Here is a 14,638-nt window from a genome sequence, read left to right as displayed (position 1 = left end):
ATGTGCTATGGTGAGTGCTGTGAATTGTGTTAAGACTGATGAATCACAGACCGGTACCTCTGAAACAAATAATATATGTTAAAAAAAGAAAATTTTTTATTTTTACTGAGTAAAAGAAGCCGGTCATAAGAGACCACATATTATACGACTCAATTTATATTAAATATAGACTAATCTACAGAGACAGAAAGTAGATTAGTGGTTGCCAGGAGATTGGAGGAAGGAGGGTATCGGGAGATGGTAGTAGTAGTAAAAGGGTATGGGGTTTCTTTTTGAAGTGATGAAGATGTTCTACAATTAATTGTGCTGATGGTTACACATTATTTGCGAATATACTAAAATCCACTGAATTGAATCGATGAATTGATAGTATGTGAGTTATATATCAAGAAAGCTGTTTTTAGACAAGTACCATATGATCTCACTGACATGAGGAATTTGAGAAACAAGGAAGAGGATCATAAGGGAAGGGAGGGAAAAATGAAACAAGACGAAACCAGAGAGGGGAGACAAACCATAAGAGACTCTTAATCTCAGAAAACAAACTGAGGGTTGCTGGAGTGGAGGGGGGTGGGAGGGATGGGGTGGCTGGGTGATGGACACTGGGGAGGGTATGTGCTATGGTGAGCACTGTGAATTGTGTAAGACTGATGAATCACAGACCTGTACCCCTGAAACAAATCATACATTATATGTTAATTAAAAAAAAAAAAAAGAAAGCTGTTTTTAAAATATTCTTGTCAACGACGCTGCACAAGTGTTCTTCATTTATCTTTTGGGTATTGCACCATTTTGTTTTTTGAAACCATAACGCCCACCAAGGAGTCTGCCTGGGTTAACTGAACTTTCAGTCTCATAAGGCTGTCATCTAACCAGTCTTGGCATCAGTCTGCTGAGAAGGATAAGAACAGGGACAGCAGTCTGCTAACAGGACAGTGTCGGTTGTTCTCGGGTGGGAGTCTTGCAGAACTTCATGCACAAGTACAGCTTGAATAGATGAGGACGATACCTGCTTAGAAGTCTTATTTTCCCCCAGAGTAAATCCCCACCTTCATGGCTTCCAGAGCGCCCCCCACCCCCCACCCCCAGCAGAAGTGACAGATACAAAGCTCACCACACTCAGGGAGCTGTGGCTTACTCCAAGTATTTATAGTTCTCCCATATGGATGCAATCTGCCAATCAGGAGTCATGTTTACCATAAGTATGCTGTCTAGGAACACAGTTAACATTAATACCTTTATCTTTCTCCCAGGGAAAGAGTTAGGAAATTAAAGTTCAAACTCTCAGACTTAAAAGGCTTTTGCTAACCCTTCACCCACAGAACACATTAATATACCATAAATTCCTTCAATTACACAACCTCTGGTTTTCAAAATTCAGAGAATAATAAAACTTTGCTACTTAAAATACAGTTTCAAATTATTTCAGGAGGTTGATCATATCACTGGGGACTCATTCATGTTCCCATTCATTCAAAAATTTGATTTATGTGGGCCAGGTACAAAACATTGAGAATAGTGATGAACAAAATAGAAATAATCCCTTTCCTCACAGGATTTAAAATTTATCAGAAGGTATAAAAGAGTGAATAGTCGATAAGAATATAATTAAAAAAAAAACCTTTGTAGAGGAAGTACAAAGTGATAATCAGATAGAAGGGCAATAAACACAAATTGTAGCATAAGGAATATTTGTTAACACCATTTTTCATATTTAAGAAATAGGAGAAAAACATGCCACGACTCAGTTGTTTATATATATTTTAAGTATTTTGTTTTTTCTTAAGTTTAATATTAACCAATATTTATAAATAGTAAATTTATATAAGATATTTATGTTACCTAGACTCTAAAATCATGAGAATTTATGATAATTCCTTTTTAAGGGAACATTTACTCCTCATCCTTACATATCTATCTTATTGCTGAGACTTTGGAGAAGGAAGTGAGCATGCTCACCTCTGCCCCTTCTGGGTTTTCTCCCTGAGCACTGCCTGTCCAGAGAAGGATACATTGCAATCTAGATATCCATTAAGGAGTTTTACTGGTAAGCCCTGCCCTGGCAAAGGGAAATGTCTGCCATTTGGGGGTTGGGGTAAAAAAATGTTCAATTCTAGGAAGAATCAGGAAGCTGATTGTGGCAATCAGTAGTTCTAATTGCAGCAATAATAAAATTGATTATTTTGATTTCTATGTTTTCACTCTTATATCTATTTTTCACTTGGTTCAGAATCTGAAAAATGAAGAAAGAAATGTTATACATTGACCTTCAAAAATTGCAGCACACTCTAAAATTAGGCCAAAAATTATCTGTAATTCCACTCTGAATTAGATATTGTCATGGGTCAGGTTCCCAGGAAACAAATTCTGAGATTTGCCTGCCTGATTTTTAGTGGGAAGTGCTCTGAAAAGAACAAGTATGATCGGAAAAAGAGGTAAATTTGGGCAAAGAGGAAAACTGATTTTGATGCAATTGTCAATTCCAAGGGAGAAGCTGTGATGGCCCATCAGCTGTTCTCAACTGAGGCAAAGGTCTGCTGCTGGGAACTTGTACCCTCACACTGACCAGATATTGGACCAGAAAATGGCTGCCTCCAGGAATGGAGTGTAAGCTTGGAAGTGGCATTTCTCTTTGGGCAAGAGCAGTTCCCAAGGAGAGACCCAAATATGATCTATCTATAGGCAAACATGCCTGGCAGCTAAGGAAGGGAGTATCTCAATCCTGAAGAGGAGGATCTCGGTGGCACACCATGGCATCTATAATATGTGTATGCACAGCATTTAAAATGGGTCCATTAAGATCATCCTAGTAACAATGATATTGTCCAAATGACTAGCTATGATCTAAAAATGCTGTATTATTCTTAACATTAACAGAATAATGATAGTGTGAGCCTATAAGCTGATATTGGGCATTGTCAACTAAAAGAAAAAATTATCATAAAGTCAGTAAGCATAAACAGTATTCTGATGATAACTGAAGTTCTGCCTGGTGATTATTTTCATACATGTATGTTCAAGCAAACATATATCCCTATTTATATCTATATAGACATACCTTCCTTTGGAGATTAAAAAAAAGGTAAAGAGGCTGCATATAAATGCTTTATATGAGAAAACATAGAAATTCTACCTCAATTATCTCTTCTCTCATTAATAACCACCCCCCTTCCCAAGATCTCTCCTTTCCAGTTAAGAAAAATCTCCATTCCAATTAGGAAAATACACATACCAGAATCTATTAATGATTTACCTAATCCAACCTCCCTTTGTGCATGTCATATTTCATAATGGGATACCTTTTGCTTGCTTTCCCCCCCATCTTCTATTATCTCTGATTAACCTTGTCTCTTGTGTTTGTTTGTATGTTGGTAAAGGAAATAGAAATGCCTGATAGATTAAGACCTTATTTTTCATCAATGTGAGGCTTACCCACTGAAGAAAACTTTTGTTTCAATCCTTAAAGTGTTGCAAATCATTCTAAATGTAGAAATAGGATTTTAATCCTTAGTAATTCCCCTCATGCATTTACACTTTATTTTGCAGATGATTAACTATTTAACAGAGATTGGAGAGGTTAAAAAAAAAAAAGTGTTAGAATCACTGCCAAGTATAAATCAATCATAAATCAAAAGGCCCTTTGAAATTATAATGTCAGTCAACATGGAAATGGTAATAGTTTGCCTTGAATTTTTTCAAGGATTTATCTTTTAAGTAAAACAAAATATGCAGTACAGAGTGGTCCCTGTTGACTGTAAACTTTCTAAAGACTCACTGGGCTATAGGATGGGGGCTTAAACAGTTTACAGCAATCAAATTTGGCTGTGCTTTAAAATAACCAGAAATGTTAGCATAGGTTAAAGAATATAAAAGTGGAGTAGCCATTAGCCTAGAATGCTTGCTTTTTATAGAGTAATGCTTAAAAGTCAGATATCAAATGTCTGCTCTAACTTCTCAAATTTGGTATGAATTCAGCGGTCAACAAAAAAATCTCATGGCTTTGACAGTTGCCAAAATAGTGGAAATGTAAAAATACTATATGACTGATTAACGAGAGCTAAACAGAGAGAGACACCATTCACTACTGACCAGTGGTCCTCAGGCCAGGGAACAACAGTGTCACGAACCTTTACTGATAGGGAAAGACCAGAGAGAATGATGGAAACAAGGAGGAAAAAAAACAAGATGACTGCAAAAAAATTAAAGGGCTAAACAGAGAATAGAAATAGGAAGAGAATGACAGATAACTAATGGGACAATTGATTAAAATCAAGAAGTGATGGCAGAGAACGAGTGAGACCATGATGAAGAAAAATGAAGTACTAATCAGAAGAGCAAATCTCTTAGGAGGAAGGTGTAGCTCCACCTACTACATCAGCTAGTCGAGGCCTCTTATTAACTGTTGTATCGGCTAGTGGGCAAAACAATGAGCAGGAGTCAACAAAATATAGTGAGACTATATTCACTGTATTCTTTACTAAGATGGGAGGGAGTATGTTACACATTTTGAAAGTTTCCTTAAAACAAAAACATATTTTTATTATTTTTATTTTTTTATTATGTTATGTTAATCACCATACGTTACATCATTAGTTTTTGATGTAGTGTTCCATGATCCATTGTTTGCATGTAACACCCAGTGCTCCATGCAGTACGTGCCCTCTTTGATACCCATCACCAGGCTAACCCATCCCCCCACCCCCTCCCCTCTAGAACCCTCAGTTTGTTTCTCAGAGTCCATAGTCTCTCATGGTTCATCTCCCCCTCCGATTTCCCCCCCTTCATTCTTCCCTTCCTGCTATCTTCTTCTTTTTTTAAAAAATTTTTATTGTTATGTTAATCACCGCACATTACATCATTAGTTTTTGATGTAGTATTCCATGAATCATTGTTTGTGCATAACACCCAGTGCTCCATGCAGAACGTGCCCTCTTTAATACCCATCACCAGGCTAACCCATCCCCCACCCCCATCCCCTCTAGAACCCTCAGTTTGTTTCTCAGAGTCCATAGTCTCTCATCGTTCATCTCCCCCTCCGATTTCCCCCCCTTCATTCTTCCCCTCCTGCTATCTTCTTCTTTTTTATTTGTTTCAGAGGTACAGGTCTGTGATTCAACAGTCTTACACAATTCACAGTGCTCACCATAGCACATACCCTCCCCAAAAACACCTTTTTAAATTTAAATTTTTGTTGAATGAATAAATAGTCAAATTTACCTGATTTATTTGGAAAACATCTTCAAGGTATTTCACTACATAGCAATTCGGGTAAGTGAAATAATGTTATATAAAAAGAGTAACAATATATGTTCAGCTCCCAACATGGGCATTCTCCCCATACTTTTCTCTAAGGTTAGCCTCCTAATGTGATTTCCCCAGTAGGCAATGAAATTCCCAGGACTATCCTCAAAACAGCATCAAGTAGCAACTTTTGCCTTCACAGACTGGAGGGCAACACAAAGGACTAACATGAATATGGAAAATACATAGTTCTCTATCGGTGTTTAACTTTAAAATATATACATAAAGGAACCCCTGTGTTTAAAGAGACCTCTCAAGGATTCATTGTCACTTGCTATGCTCTTTGATTCACACCTGTTATAAAATTCACTTCCATTAACTTTTAGAGATAAATGTGTCTTCCACAACTTGAGATTCACTAGCAACTTAAATACCATTTTACTATTTCTGGCTTACCAAACTTTCCTCCCCTGCAATCAAAGCTAGAAAATGTGATGCTGGTAGGATATAACAACAGTGTATGATACAAAGTATATATTCAAAGTATTAATTCTCTCTTCCCTATCAATTCTACACTTAGAATTACATGAGAATCCCATCTACAAAGATGACATTCTTCTTTTTTAAGATATAGAAGACATTGATTTTAATGACATTAATATGGAATAGGAAAATACAATGTTTAGAAAGCATACGCTATGTTGCATTGCTTTTAGTAAGCATGATTTGACCCATATCATATCTGTCTCTGGATAACAATAAGCCATATCACAGCACAGTCTGTCTTTTGAAATTGATTGTGTATGTATGTGTGTGTGTGTGATGTGTATGACAGAGAGAGAGAGGGAGAGAGACACGAAGGAGAGGAAAAGAGATGGGGAGGGAGGGAGGGAGAGGAGAGAATCAGACCTCTATAAATCCTGAAGGATGTATCCATGTCTCATTCTTCTTTGTATCTTCCAGACCAGCTAGCCTGTGCCTAGCTCACTGAGTGATAACTCAGAAAATATGCTGAAAAAAACCACTGGATGGAAAATTCCTACTATGAGCTCACAGGGGGGTAATTAGACTCTTTACCCTTAAAGTGGAATGCCTTTAAATTCTACATTACTTCTATATTAACAATTACATTCACTTTTATAGACATTAATTTTCATTTCTATAACTGTCCAGTTATACAAACCTTCCTGAGACAGGAGAGTAACAGGTGGTTGTTTTTTTTGTTTTTTTTTTTCCCTCATGATTTCTGCCAGGAAGCTCTAAATGTTGAGTAGCTGCTCACAAGTAAGTAACTTTGGTAAATACTGATATGAATAAGGTCTATTTTATGTTTTGTGGTTATTATGACTTGTGTCATCAGCATCCTTGAGAGTTATCAATATTTATGTTGAGGTAACATGTAAAAATTGAAATCTTCCAGTGATCTTTCTAAATATAGATCTGATCATCGCCTTCCTTTTGCCTACAAGATATTAAAATATTTAACCCATTACACAAGGTCCTTGGTTTTCACTTTTATCCTCAGGTCCTTAAGAGCAGGATCCTAGTGTATTCATCTGTGTAATGTACTGCCTAGCACAGACCCTGCCTTCTAAAAGGTATTCAATAAATATTTGTTGAATACAATGAACGAAATCTATGACAAATCAGTGCACTGTTAAATGTAACCGGCATAATATGTCATATCTATATTTAGGCATATTTATTGTTTAAGTACTAGAATTTTTAAACCATCTGACAGGGTTTGAGGTTGAGCATTTCACAGAACAATGATTATATGAGGAAAAATAAAAGCTTCTACTATGTAGGAGGAAAAGTAAAAACCTGAGAGATAAGCTTTTTTAAATGATAATGGGTGAGGACAAATAAAAGACTAATTTAAAAAAACATGAAAAGAAAACATTAGAGATTTCTATTTATAAACTATATAGAAATAATACTTAAACCATGCGTTCATTTGAAACCACAATAGATTAAAAATACTGTCTAATTTTTAAATATCAAGTTCACAGATAAAATGCATGATCTAAAAACTCTAATCAAGCTAATGTCTCAGGAACTATATTAAAACACAGTTTAGCAAAATAGAACCCAGATTAACACTCAGTAAAATAATTTTAAGATATATGTAAAGACTGTACATAATAGAATTTTAGAAATTAATATAAATCATCCTAAATCCTAGATAATTAAACATGTTTTAAATGTCTTTGTGTTGAAACATTTTATAAATACACTACAAGTAAAGCATTTTAAAAAAGGCATACCTGCAAAAGAGTTGTTCTATGGAGCTTCAGTGCCCCCTTCTGGTGAATTTTAGCAAAGCAACCCAAACAATAATCTTCTCCACATTCAAGGCATACCTTAAAAGACATTAAAATATCACACAATCTTTAATAATATGACTTTGAGAAATCTTTTGCATAAAGAAGTCATCGTTCTCATCTTTATTTCTCCATTTACATGCCATATGTCATCAGAATTGAGAAGCCCAAGGAAACTGGAACAACAATTTGACCCGAAAAACTAACTTGTAAACACTAACAACTCTCATATCAAAATAAATTTAATAGCTTAAAGAAAGTAGCTTTTAGATATATATGTGTTAGATGCATATATGTATCTACAATTCCGAATAAATCATAAAAAACCAGCAACTTCAGACCAAACTTCTTGACCTGGTAAAAACTAAGCAGCATTATCTCTGGTTCAAAACTACTTCATTCTTATGAGTTCTTTAATTTTTCTCTATTGATTTACATGGCACAATGCATATACTATTTGTCTCTAAAAATCCCCACTTCTTTCACTGGCACTAATTCAGTGGTGATTCTCAAAATATGGTGTGAGAATTATTCTTAGAAGATTCCTCAAAGGAAAGAAAGTATAAGAAGAAGAACTGGATGGAACCACATCAACATGTGAGCAATTTTTATGACTGGCGAAATGATTATGGACAAGCTTGTATTTATCTTTCAAATTCTCTATGGTGTCAAAATGCAATTTTTTTTAAATTTGTGGATAAATTGATGGGATATACCTGTACCTATGATGGCGCCGAGCAAGACTGAAAGTAAAAAGAAAGAAAAAATGGAATTTTTACTGCAAGTGAAATTACTACATGTAGTTGTACAGCCACTTTAACACCCTTTACAACATGAGAAAAAGCAGTCCAAATGGCTAAGACCTCTAATTTTCTTGAGTTTGGCCTAGGTTAAGAACACCAGCAGCACAAATAAGAAAGTGCAGGGTCTGGAGAGATGACGTCAGAAAGCCTGTGTCACAGAGCCCACATTCCCTTTGATCCTTTTTCATTTCCTTTCCCTCCACTTCGCATGCCCACCACCATTCTTCCCCTCCTCCCACTCTCCTCCTGTCAAGGAATCCTATGCAGAAAGCAGCTGGGGCAGACTGGGAAGAGGTTGACCAAGCTCTTCTACCCCACACTGGGGAGTGACTGACTGAAATGTGCGATACAGTGACGAATCCCAAACTGCACTGTGCATATGAATCCCCTGGAGTTGTGTTACAGTGAAGACTGATTCAGGAAGTCCAGAATGGGGACCTAGATCCTGCACTCTAACAAGCTCCCAGGTAACGTCCACGCAGCTGCTGGGGTGCAGACCACACACCAAGTAACAGGCACCAGAACGTATAGGGTATAGAAAAGTAGAGTGAACGCTTATTAAAAACCCAACAGGAGTCCATTAATTTTTAAAAATTGTATTATAAGTCTCCATGTGATGACAGTTGCCTGCAATAATGTGGCCAGGTTTATTAAATATAAGATGATTAGGACAACACCGACAACAACTACCAAAGGTAAAAAGAGTAAGACATTTTATATAACTAATGGAACTAAAAAGAAAGGCTGGAATCCCATAACAATAACAATATCCACAACATTTACCGAACACTTACTCACTGTTCTAAGAGCTTCCCATCACTGAATCCTCGCAACAAGCTTGTAAGATTAACATGATCATTGTATATCCATTGTGAAGAGGAAGTAACAAAGGAACATAATGATTGGGAATGTGCCCAGTCACACAGCTAATGGAGCCAGGATTTTAATCCCACAGTCTGGCTCAAAGCTCAAGCTCTAGCCCATGACCCAAATTACTAAAAATCACATTGACCATTAATTGCAGCACTAATCATTTATTGAAAAACCTTGATAAAATCTGCAGTAAGATAAAACCCAATGTGTCAAATGACTGCATGGGAGGTATTTATCAAAATCCAAATGTATTTTTTTCAAATGTGATTAGCTATACAGAACTGGATTTTTTGTTTAAGTGAAAGAAAAATAAACACTGTCCCTAATATCAGAACTAGTCCTACCCTTTCAACTCATGTTTCAAGAACAGCCTCTTACAGAAATGATGATTAAAACATTATCTAGATCCATAATTTTTAAGTGCACAAATACAAAGTTATAATTTCGCATATATACATGGCAGTACTATTGTATTAATGTATATTTCAAAATGTATTCTGCATAATTTTTATTTAACATATCTGCTAGTATTTTAATAAATTTCTCAGACATATTTGGCACTGTCTTTACAATGTAATATAGAAGACTGAAAATCAGTTTGAACATCGAATTCTAAGCCAAGTATTTGTTAACAACAGATTTTTAATGAAAGTAGCCAAATGGATGTTGTAGACTGGAAGATCAAAGCTGGAATTGCAGAGTAAGCTTATATATTTTGTTATACAAGCATATTTGGATTTAAATTGGGTTAAAATGACCTCCAACTGGAAAATCTTTTTAGGCAGTTTGTATAACTGGCAGAAACGTACTAAAAATGTAGATAAGGACTCCATTCCACCACAGATGCTTCTTCAATGATGGAATACCCAAGTGCAGTTTTAGCAAATATCTTTTTAATTTGATCAAGCCTAGATCAGTTGTGCTAAGTCTTCAGAATCCCTTTGAGTTTAATTAAATTATCTACATTTGCCAAATTAATATGTAATTTTTAACGATGCATTTCACTTTTGCCATGTACAAACAGCCTTAAAGCTACTGGAGTTTCTTTTAAAAATAAGGAATTTGGAGATTTGGGGTTTTATTTTTACCATCAATGTATGTGAATGCATCAGGAGATATGAAAATGTGCCAACAACAAAACACACAATTTACTGTCTCCTCTCCATGTGCCAGGTACAATGCTAACTACTTCATATACATTAAACATTATTCTCAATAACTCTGAGGTATAGACTAACATTATCTATATTATCCCCTTGTTAACAAATGAGAAAACAGAAATACAGAGGAATTAAACCATTTGCTAAAGGTCACATAGCTAATAAAAGGTAAAGTCAAGATTCAAACCTCCAAAATGCAAAGTACCCCCTACCTCCCACATAAGTTTACCCTGATGAAGGCCCTATCATACCATATAAGAAGGTTTACTCTCACTACATAACAAACATTACCATCTAGAATGATGGATGCTGAGAATACGAGATAACCTTAAGTTTACCATCACCATGGTCTATTTCATTAGATGTGCCTAACTTGAATTTTTAAATAACTTATTATGGTACTTGACAAATATCATGGGACATTACTTTCACTTCAAATCGAACAACATACTTTCTTAAAATCTTAGCAAAATTCTTTAAGAATGTGTAGGGTCTAAGTCCTGGCTTCTATTTCTAACAGTTTTCAGGCAAATCAGCCTTTTAATCACTGCACACATCATCATTCTTATCTGCTTTCCGGACAAGGCATGTGCCATTTATCTTGTCTGGGATGTCCTCTTCTTGCTTTACCTTCTCTTTGGAAAAACAGATCCTTTATTTTCAGGTCAAGTTTATCTACCTACGTATGCCATATTGTTCAAATTTCATGGTCTTTAAACAGTGCTCAACATAGAACAGGATTCACAAGAAATACTGACAGCTCCTACATAAATACTTTGTTCAGATCATGAACGGTGGACCTCAACAATTCAATTCAGCCAGTAAGTCCCTTTTAGCTTTCACACTTCCAACTTCAGGAATATTAACATTGTTTGCATTTTTTAAAGACTTCTGGATAGGTATAATTTGTGAAGATTTCTTAAATTATTGTCCATCATTACATCAAATAAGAAAATAGTGTGATGTAATAGTAAGAGCACTGTACCAAGAGCCAGGGTTTTATATTTAATATTGCTATCAGCTCTTTATTAGACTTACAGTATTCTAACTCTCTTAGACCAGCGAAAACTGCCATGAAATAAGGATAGTAATAGAGTCTCAAATCAGAAATGATGATGGCCAAATTCTCTGAAACTAAAAAATATCATTATAGTAATCTACAAATATTAGTTATAATCATTAAATTCTTTGGGGGAAACTGCGTGTCAAGTGTGTGTAATATTTTAAATTATATCAGATATTGGAGTACTTTTAATATTAACTGAAAGGAAGATATATCTGAAGTCTTTATTACAGTAAAAAAAATGGATTCATTCAACAAATATTTGTTGAGTGCCTACTAAATTACAGGCATAATTCTAGGAGGTGGGCATACAACAGTGAACAAACGAACTTTACATAGGTAGGTGGAAAATAAACACATAAATACATTTTAAGGGGTAATAAATGCAACGTGGTTGCATGGAGCAGCTCCAAAAAATTCAGGGCTACTCAGCTGTTGCTTGTTTATAAAGGGCTGCAGGGGCAGGGAACATTTGAATTGACCCTTATTCTGAGGAGACTGTGCAAGGGAGAAAATATGTTGGAGAGATACTAAAGGTTCAATTTTGAACATGTTAAGTTAGTGATTACTGTTAGACATCCAAGTAGAGGTGTTGAGTAGGTAGTCTGAGTTGGAAAAGTTCAGGGGAAGGAGATGAGTAAGAGATGTAAATTTGGGAAACATCCATGTAGCTATGGTCTTTAAAGCCGAGAGAGTAGACAAAATTACCTATCAAGAGTAAGTAGATGGACTAGGGAAGGGGGTTAAGGACTAAGCCCTGTGACACTCCAACATTCAGGGGTCTAGAATACAGAAAACCAACAAAGACTGAGAAGGGACAGCTAGCAAAGTAAAATGAAACCAAGAGAGGATCATGTCCTAGAGGAAGCCAAGTGAAGAGTCACAAAAGAGGAGAAGAATACTGTATCAAATATTACTGATAGACTAAGATAAGAACTGAGAATTGGCCACTGTATTTAAGAATATGAATGTCACTGGTAACCTCGATAGGAGCAGTTGCTGGACATAGACCCAATCCTGAATGGAGAGGGTTCAAAAGAGAATGGGAATTTAGCAATTCCACTTCTGGGTCTATACTCAAAAGAACTGAAAGTAGAAACCTGGACAGATATTTATACCCATGTTCATTGCAGCATTATTCACAATAGTCAAAAGGTGGAAACAACCCAAGTGTCCACTGATGGATGAACGGATGAACAAAATGTGGAATATACATGCAATGAAATATTATTTGGCCTTAGAAAGGAAGGAAATTCTGACACATGCTACCATACGGATGAACCCCGAAGACATTAAGTAAAATAATCCAGGCACAAAAGGACAAATACTGTAGCCTCCACTTATATGAGGCACCTAGAATAGTCAAATTCATAGAGACAGAAAGTAGAATGAGAAAGTAAAATGATGGTTGACAGGGCCTGACAGGAGGGGGGGAATGCGAGTTATTGTTCAATTGGTACAGTTTCAGTTCTGTAAGATGGGAAGAGTTTTGTGGACGGATGGTGGTGATGGGATCACAACAACGTGAATGTACTTAACACCACTGAACTGTGCTCTTAAAATGGCTAAAATGGTAACTTTTAAATTATGGTGCATTTTGCCATAATTTTTTTTTTTAAGTTCATGAAATCAGCAACAAAGAGAAGTTAGAAAACTGTTGGAAACCATTTTGGGGCTCTTTTTTTCCAATTTCACTTCATAACTTTTTTTAAGGTTTTATTTATTTATTTGACAGAGAGAAACACAGCGAGAGAGGGAACACAAGCAGGGGGAGTGGGAGAGGGAGAAGCAGGCTTCCCGCAGAGCAGAGAGCCTGATGCGGGGTTCGAACCCAGGACCCTGGGACCATGACCTGAGCCGAAGGCAGACGCTTAACGACTGAGCCACCCAGGCGCCCCTCACTTCATAACTTTTAAGGGAAAAAAAAATAAACATCATTTGAGGAAAAAAAAAGACGTGCACATAAATGTCCATGGCAGCCTTAAACACAGTAGTAAAAAACTGGAAACAATCCAACTGTCATTCAATATGTCAATGAATAAACAGATTGTGGCATATTACACAATGGATTACTACTCAGTAATTCAAATGAACAAACTATGAATAAATGTAATAACATGGGTGAATCTCCATGTGGAACAAAAGAAGGCTTACACAGAAAAATATATAACCTATCATTCCGTTTACATAAAGTTCAAGAACAGGCGCCACTAAATGTATGGTGATAAAAATCAGAACAGTAGTTGGCTTTGTAGTGGAAATGAATTGGAAAAGGCACAAGAGAACTTTCAGAAGTATTCTATTATATTGATGGGGGTGTATACATTTGTCAAAAGGCATCTAATTGTACATTTAAGGTCTCTTTCACAGTAAGTACATTATACCTCAGTAAAAAAGAGAGAGAGAACAGGAAGTGAGAATATGTTGAGAGCAAGTGTAGATAACTCTTTAGAAGTTTTATTAACAAGGGCCAGGAGGAGATGTAGTGGTCACAGAAGAACTTTTGGTGTAGTTTTGATTTGGAAAGTACTGCAGCATGTTTGTGTGCTGATAGGCATGATCCAAGAGTGAAAGGTAGGTGATATCCTTAAACTGGAATGAGAGGGTAAGATGCAGTGCATTGAACAGGGCGGCATGCACACTTCACTTTTAGAACGGCAGCGAAGGAAAAGTATCTGGCTCCCAAAGCAGGTCAAGTTGGGAGAGGTGAGTGAGGCCATGTGAATGTTATGTTCTATTATCTTTTTATAGTGCACATACCAGCACAGCAGCTTTGTTCTCACACTGTCCACAAACCTTCCCTTTTATCTTGGATTTTTCACTTTCAGAAGGATTGGCCATCTTATAATTAAGTGGTGGTTTCACTGGCTCTGGAAGGAAAAAAAAAAATATCAGGCCAATCACATTAAAATATAATGTTCAGTTTTCTGACTGATAAAAGTAATGAACTTATGCACATTTCTAAATTCTCAAAGAATATTTAAATACCAATTGCCCAGTAAGAATGGTGTGCAGCCAAGTCTACTCTTCCCAGTGAACTGTGGAGGCCACAGTCCCCCTCGCAGCCCCCTGTGACCTCAGGGCCCACATACCTGCCCGCGCCCATTCTGCTTAAAACTCACTTGAATTGGACAACTGAAATTAGAGAATGTCAAAAACTACACTCTTGATAGA

General features: G+C 36.3%; 1 protein-coding gene across 3 annotated transcripts in view; it reads right to left on the bottom strand.

The window, feature by feature from the left end:
• The window catches only part of ZBBX (zinc finger B-box domain containing), a 114,373-nt gene that overhangs the window by 78,475 nt on the left and 21,260 nt on the right, over positions 1-14,638 (bottom strand). For all 3 annotated transcript variants that reach the window (XM_078069546.1, XM_078069555.1, XM_078069552.1), the window contains exons 6-7: positions 14,225-14,334; positions 7,509-7,604 (exon numbers count right to left, since the gene is read on the bottom strand). In XM_078069546.1, the coding sequence (XP_077925672.1) occupies positions 7,509-7,604; positions 14,225-14,334 (206 nt within the window). The remainder of the gene's footprint in view (positions 1-7,508; positions 7,605-14,224; positions 14,335-14,638) is intronic.

The sequence above is a fragment of the Halichoerus grypus genome, chromosome 1 (assembly GCF_964656455.1).
Source record: "Halichoerus grypus chromosome 1, mHalGry1.hap1.1, whole genome shotgun sequence".
Lineage (NCBI taxonomy): Eukaryota > Metazoa > Chordata > Mammalia > Carnivora > Phocidae > Halichoerus > Halichoerus grypus.
This window is presented reverse-complemented; position numbering and strand designations above follow the sequence as displayed.